Source organism: Lactuca serriola, chromosome 2 (genome assembly GCF_051521515.1).
Source record: "Lactuca serriola cultivar US96UC23 chromosome 2, Lser_US96UC23_V15, whole genome shotgun sequence".
Classification (NCBI taxonomy): domain Eukaryota; kingdom Viridiplantae; phylum Streptophyta; class Magnoliopsida; order Asterales; family Asteraceae; genus Lactuca; species Lactuca serriola.
The window spans coordinates 186151686-186159134 of NC_136409.1; the positions used below are offsets into that span (position 1 = coordinate 186151686).

Consider the following 7449-nt stretch of genomic DNA (forward strand, 5'->3'; position numbering starts at 1 on the left):
TAACTTTCTAAATAACAAGGACCAGATCTGTAGCTCTTTTTTACAGGGTCTGTTTCTATAAATGTTACAATTTACTATTTCTGTTACTTTGTGAGGTATTTTTTTTTTTTTTTTTTTTCTTTTTAGAAAAAGCTCTATTTCATATTTTTCCTCGTAATTAATAGGATTGTATAATATCAAAAAAATTCAAAATTTCCAATATCATCGACATATTATGATATATATTTTTTAGAAAAAAGTCGATATCTCATTTATTTATTCCGTAGGTAGTGTTCATTTATGATTTATATCTATTTTTGTATGTAGTGTTTATTAGCCTACTGTCTATTCATGACTAGTTTGGTGAGGATATAGACTGAAAACAGGAGTCGCACTTGATACGCTGGCTGTTCCAACTTTTTCTAAGGTAACCCGTTGAATCGTCTCTTCGTGATTATCCTGATGCTGCATCAGCTTTCACAATTTCTCAACTAAACAAACCTTTTTGGAGCGTACTTAGTTTGATCTCTTAACGTTTATATATACATATCATTGCTAGCGCTGATCTTTACTTTTTGCAGAAATGGCTGCTCGGAGAATGTCGTCGCTGCTTTCTTCTTCTTACGCTCCTGCTCTCTTACGATCGTTAGGTAAAACGAAATGTTTCTAGATTTTTCTCATAAATTCTTACTCAATTATGCTTTTTTCCTTGAGACCGTGCGATCATTTTAAGTTTCTCAAAACTGTTATAATCGAAGATTTTGTTCGATTCCATATTTTTTGGACTGATATATGGATTCACCTCAACAATTTCTTAATAAATAGATTTTCTTTGCACTTGATAATAACAGTAAATCTAAAGGTTTGTGTGAATGTGCTTTTGAACTGTTAACTTGAACAAAAAGTCGGTATCATTGCCTTTTTGATTTCTGGTCAAAACAAGTACCTCAGTGGGTTGACTATTCTTACCATTTTCATATTGTTATTGAGGCTAACTCATTTTGATGATCAATCTGATGAATCAGACCGCATCTCTGGGAGAGGCAGAGGCATCGGTAGGTTTAGTACGGCTGTTGCTTTAGAAGAACCAATAATTCCACCTGTCAAGGTTGAATACACCAAGCTCCTCATCAATGGACAATTTGTGGATGCAGCATCAGGTAAGCTCTACAATACAGTTCGTCTTTTTGTAACTGTTAACAACTCAAGTATGTTGAAGAACTAATATCAACCCATCTGTGGCTCAGGGAAGACTTTTCCAACCTTAGACCCCAGAACAGGGCAATTGATTGCCAATGTTGCTGAAGGCGATATAGAAGATGTTAATCGTGCAGTGTCTGCAGCAAGGAAAGCTTTTGATGAAGGTCCCTGGCCTCGAATGACAGCTTATGTAAGCTTTCTATTTAACTATTTCTTCATTCTTTTTCATCATTTTTATAATAAATAACTAATGAATATTGTATATATGTTACCAGGAAAGATCTAGAATACTGTTGCGTTTTGCTGATTTGGTTGAGCAACATGCTGATGAAATAACAGCTCTTGAAGTTTGGGATAACGGGAAGCCATATGAACAGGCAGCTGGAGATGAAATACCATTATTCATTCGTCTTTTCCGGTATTATGCTGGTAAGCAGTGTCTGATTCAAAACAGAATCTAATTACATAAACTATGTTCAAATTTCTAAAAGTTATCATCTTTCTTGGTTTCTGTTGTGATATTTTCATAGGTTGGGCTGATAAAATCCATGGCCTCACAATTCAAGCTGATGGACCCTATCATGTCCAGACTCTACATGAACCTATCGGTGTTGCAGGGCAGATTATACCTTGGAACTTCCCTCTTCTTATGTATGCCTGGAAAGTTGGGCCCGCACTTGCATGTGGTAACACTATAGTACTTAAAACCGCTGAACAGACACCATTGTCTGCCCTCTATGTTTCAAAGCTTTTCCATGAGGTAATATTATTTTTTTTAAGGGTAAATGGTATGATATAGCAACATATAAATATGTTGCTATTATGTGTAAATGATAAAATACATTGCCCATATTATTATTGGTAGTGAGAGTAAAGTATGTTGCTATTCTATGTTGATTGCAAATGACAGGCAGGTCTTCCTCCCGGTGTGTTGAATGTTGTGTCTGGTTATGGTCCCAGTGCTGGTGCTGCTCTTGCTAGCCATATGGATGTGGATAAGGTCTGTATACCATCTCTTAAATCAAATCATATTAGTAAATTACATTTTTGGTCCATTTTAGTATGGTTTATTTTCAGTTTTGATCCCCAAAAGTTTTCCCTTGCAGTTACGGTCCTTCTTTCTTGTAATGCTTTTGTTCCCTCAAACGTTACTAGAACCTCAAAAAAAGACCAAAAGCCAAAATTGCAAAAATCAGCTATACACAAGGACAAAAAATGTAACTTACCCTATTTATAATTTACATGAATGTTAACTTCAAAGCTTTTTATGCACAGCTGGCTTTCACAGGATCCACTGAAACTGGTAAAATTGTACTTGGATTGGCTGCAAAAAGCAATCTTAAACCAGTGACTTTAGAACTCGGTGGGAAGTCTCCTTTCATTGTCTGTGAAGATGCCAATGTTGATGAAGCTGTTGACCTGGCACACAATGCTCTTTTCTACAATCAGGTTTTTTCTTTCATTCCCTCAAATGGCAACCAATTTTCCTCCATAAACTAAAATAAATAAATAAAAACAGTTTAATTACTGATATTTGTTATTTACAGGGCCAATGTTGTTGTGCTGGATCACGTACATATGTACATGAGCGTGTTTATGATGAGTTTGTAGAAAAGGCAAAAGCTCGTGCTTTTCAACGTGTGGTTGGCGATCCTTTTAAGAAAGGTGTTGAACAAGGTCCTCAGGTACATTATATATATATATTGCCTCTTATAATTATTTAAACATTTTATTTTTTCCATTTCAAGTTGAAAGTTTGAGTTTTATAAATTCATACTTTAGGTTGATTCTGATCAATTTGAGAAGATCTTGAAGTACATAAGATCTGGTGTTGACAATGGTGCTACCCTTGAAACTGGAGGTGAAAGGTTTGGGTCTAAAGGATATTATATCCAACCCACTGTTTTCTCAAATGTCCAGGACGACATGCTGATTGCAAAAGATGAGATCTTTGGACCAGTGCAATCGATTCTAAAATTTAAGTAAGCTATCATTCATCAAAATATATTCAACTCATTTATTTCCTATTGACTTATTGTTTAATTATTATAAAACAGAGGGATCAAAGAGGTTATTCGAAGGTCAAATGATACTCAATTTGGACTAGCTGCTGGTGTTTTTACACAGAATCTTGATACTGCTAATACATTATCACGTGCATTGAAAGCGGGAACTGTGTGGATTAACTGTTTTGATGTTTTTGATGCTGCAATTCCTTTTGGTGGGTATAAGATGAGTGGACATGGGAGAGAAAAGGGAGTTTATAGTCTCAGTAACTACCTACAAGTCAAGGCTGTTGTTACCCATCTCAACAATCCAGCATGGTTGTAGTTCAATGTCTCTCTTCTTTCTCTCTTTATATCCTATGCTTTGTGCATAGACACGGTATTGTTGTATCTTTATGACATTTTAAAAAATATATATATGGTATGGACTTGTTTACATTATGATGTGCAAAAAGCCAAAAATGAGATCATTCACTTGGAGTTTGATCTAACGGCCTGTAACTCATCTATGAGCTCGTTCAATGTACGCCAAGATGATCCACCTTCTGTCATTGCTTCCTTTGCAGCCTCACCAATCTCCTTCACCTTTTTTCTTACTTCCTTCCCCTTGTCACCCTCCATGAGCTCCTTCACCATTTTCTTTAACCCTTCTGATGTTACAAACCCTTTCACTGATCCATCACATGTCTCAACCCGTAAACCGATCTTAATCTCCTCCACCACCATTCTTGCATTCAGAGGTTGCTCAGCCATCATTGGCCACGCTAGTATCGGTACCTCTGAACATATGCTCTCCAACACCGAGTTCCAACCACAGTGGCTTACAAACCCTTTTATGCTCTCGTGCTTCAGAATCTCCAGTTGGTCAACCCATTCTCTTACAATCATCCCTCTTTCCCCCACTCTCTCTTGTAGCTCGTCATAAACACTCATCTCACACTTCCTCACCACCCACAAGAAATTCACTTGGGATTCTTCCAAACCCTTTGATATCTCTTCCAACTGTTTCGATGATATCTCTGCTTGAGAACCGAATGCTACATATAAAACCGAGCATCCCTTAGCTAGCTTTTGATCTAGCCACTGAATCCATTCAGGTTTCCGGTCAACCATTGGTGGTCTGGGTGACTCGGTCACAGCCAAGCAAAGGGGTCCGACACACCAAGCTTTGGGCTTAGACTCGCGGTTCAAAACGTCTAAAAACAGTGGCTCGAGCTCATAGAAGCTGTTTGTAATCAAGCCATAGCTATTAGCCGATGCTATGACAGTTTCCGTTATAAAGTCCATGTAAGGACCCGTTGGGTCCCTCTGCTTAAACGGCTCATCAAAGTCATTCCTAGTGACTTTGATCCATGGGAACCTCGGGACCGTGATCAGCTCGTCATCTGACTCAGGCCCTGAAAAGAGCCTGTTTGAAACCACCTCCCGAGTCACAGCACCTACATAGTTATTCATACCATAAAACGAGAGGCGAGGGATTCCAAATTTTTTAGCCGATGCAAGCGTCCAACTTAAAAACCCATCAGAAACGATACACGTGACATGGGAGAGATTCTCGAGTGCTTGTTCAAAGTCAGGTTGCATGAGCTTGGTTGCAGTGACAAATGGCCTGAAGAGGGACATAGAAGGGAGCTTATCGGTGCTCTCTATATCTTTAGCTATTCCTTCAACATCATTAGGGAATGGCAGGTCAATGATTGAAGCATCCGGGCATCTGTCAAGAAACTGAGCGTTGAAAGGTCGGTTGGCTTTGGTGGTGAAAACAGTGACTGTAATGCCACGGTTTGTGAGAAGTTGGGCTAGGTGGAGTAATGGGATGGTGTGGCCTTTGGACATGAAGGGAAACAACACGAAATGAGGACGGTGTGTTACTGTTGAATTAACAGGAAGTTGTAATGAAGCCATTTGCGTTGTGCATGTGTTGTGGGAAGCTGTGCACGATGGTTACTTATAAAAAGGAGCGAAAAGAGACGTGGTAAATACTAAATATTGAATTTGATGGAGACATTTGTGGGTGCGTGTATTTCATGAGATAAAGCAAAATAGAGACTGCTTCATGAACATTTAGTAAGGCGCGTTACATGTGATATAGTGATGTCGTCTACTTGTATGACTTTTCCTACCACTATCTGTGGCATTCGTTCTTTCGGGCACGACTGTAACATCTTAGGGTTAACCAGCTGACGGATGCATACTTATAATTATTAAATAAGTAAACTTTTCTATATATAGGATATAAAGTAAATCACATCCATGGTTGGCAATAAAGCAAATGGACTAGCATATCACTCGTTCACTTCTTTATCTTTGAAGTTTTACGAAAAGTTCTTTAATTAATAACTACCAAAATAAAAATTAAAGGCATCCGTCTGCATGAAAATATGCAATAATTAAGACTCATGGTGTTGGAGGCATGAATATGTAGGTTGTGACTAAAATACTATAATATACACTTTTAAAGTGCCAAAGTGGGTCTCAGGAGGATCATGTATGGAAGACAAATTTGTTGAACAACAAAGGAGAGGTAAGAATTGAGCTAGTGAAGTACCAAACGAGTCCAATTTAGACTTAGTATCAGCCATAGTACGAAGCCAAAGCAGATCGAGCTTGCACTTGAGAATGTTCACTCTCTCAAGGTTCTCTGTAGGATACTTTAAATGATCAAGGAAAAAAAATTAAAGCACTCATAGCTAAGATGATATGTTGAAGCGTAGCTATGGAAGAGGGTGTTAGAACAATGCCATTGACATAAAGGAGTGAGTATGTCATAGACCGGACCTGTTTGTAAATAAAAAGAAAGCAGTTTATGCTCGAAACCAATACTGGAAATGTAGTGAACATATTCATAGAACCATGCATAAGGGGCTGCTTGAGGCTGTATAAGGAGCATCAAAGATGACATACATGGTTGAGATGCTGGGGGAATCACGAAACCATGGTGGATGATGTATGAAGAGAGACTCTTGAAGGTAACAGTGAAGAAAATCATTTTTCACATCAGCTAATGTATTTGCCACCGACGACTAACTACAAGACCTAGCATGGTTCGTGTATCACCCCAACTTATGCATACCTTCTGTAATTAAAATAAAATTTTAACATACTAAGACTATCTAACACTTATATAGAAGTGTAAGTTTTGTTTAATAAGGAAACCTTAGGTGAAACGCCCATCGTACGGGCTAGTTGTTATTGGACTATCTTTTAAAAAACATGTACTTTTTGAAAATAACATCATGAAATTTGGTCCTAAAAGCTCATGAAAACGGTTACGGTTTAAAAGTTAACTGTTCTAAATACAAGGGTGTCCAATTCAAATATATATCATCACAAAAGTTCAGTGAACAATAAAAAGTTATGGCCTCTAAGTGTCTAACATTGCTAGACAGGACCTTCAACTCATCTGCAAGTACACGTCAAAAATAGAACATTACGTCTGGGGATCGGTAACCCTTTTGGCATCTAATAAAATCAATTCTGAATACAAATTATCTCCAACACATGATTTCCTACATATGAGCATGTAGCCTTTTATCCTTTATAAATATTTCAAAACCCATTTGGTTGCTTTCCAATGATCCATACCTAGGTTGCTTAGTTATCTGCAACATCCCTACAATATATGGATGTGTACATACTTAAGTATACATGAAATTCCCAACAAAGAAAACATAAAGAATCTTCTACATATCTCTAAATTCAAGGTCAATTCTCAAAATTCAAGGTCAATTTTAGAGCATTGATTGTGATTGAATTTGTCTCTTTTAGCAGTAAAGGTGTCACTTGGTTTGTAGTTTGCATGCCAAATCTTTCAAGGATTATATCGATGTAGCTCTTTTGTGATAATCCTAGAATTCCACGAGATTTTTCTCGTTGAATCTGGATTCCTAATATAAAACAATCTTCCCAAAGATCTTTAATCTCAAAATACTTTGAAATAAATGTAATACCCCGATTTTCAAATATTACAGTTTGACCATTGGAATGAGTTTTGTTTGCAAAATGGCCCATAGTGACATTGCCATTATATTTGGGAAAATCAGAGTACGTTGGGCGTACCAACATGGTATGCGGGACATAAGGCTTTTAATGGTATGACGTCGTTTTGGGAGTACGTTGGGTGTACAATGTGTACGATGGGCATACTTCGTCTGGGCAAAAACCATAATTTTGAGATGGGCATACTTCGTTTCGGCAAAAACCATAATTTTGAGGGTTTGGACCATATTTAGTGATCCTTACTTCACTCCATTCCTAGCCTCCA

General features: G+C 37.5%; 2 protein-coding genes across 4 annotated transcripts; one reads left to right on the forward strand and one right to left on the reverse strand.

The window, feature by feature from the left end:
• Positions 1-271: 271 nt before the first annotated feature.
• LOC145087730 (benzaldehyde dehydrogenase, mitochondrial-like) lies at positions 272-3623 on the forward strand. 3 transcript variants are annotated; one of them, XM_079025772.1, is made up of 11 exons: positions 272-406; positions 561-629; positions 1005-1139; positions 1227-1369; positions 1455-1608; positions 1710-1939; positions 2090-2179; positions 2455-2628; positions 2727-2864; positions 2962-3161; positions 3237-3623. In XM_079025772.1, exons 2-11 carry the CDS (start codon positions 563-565, stop codon positions 3508-3510), a joined length of 1605 nt encoding a protein of 534 aa, XP_078881898.1. In that variant the 5' UTR covers positions 272-406; positions 561-562; the 3' UTR covers positions 3511-3623. The 3 variants fall into 3 exon arrangements, with proteins under 3 accessions (XP_078881898.1, XP_078881900.1, XP_078881899.1); XM_079025774.1 differs by lacking the exon at positions 272-406 and adding an exon at positions 444-491; XM_079025773.1 differs by lacking the exon at positions 272-406 and having other exon boundaries at positions 489-629.
• A 33-nt stretch (positions 3624-3656) lies between these two features.
• LOC145087731 (UDP-glycosyltransferase 90A1-like) lies at positions 3657-5104 on the reverse strand. Its single transcript, XM_079025776.1, has one exon. It carries the CDS (start codon positions 5088-5090, stop codon positions 3657-3659), a length of 1434 nt encoding a protein of 477 aa, XP_078881902.1. The 5' UTR covers positions 5091-5104.
• Positions 5105-7449: the final 2345 nt, after the last annotated feature.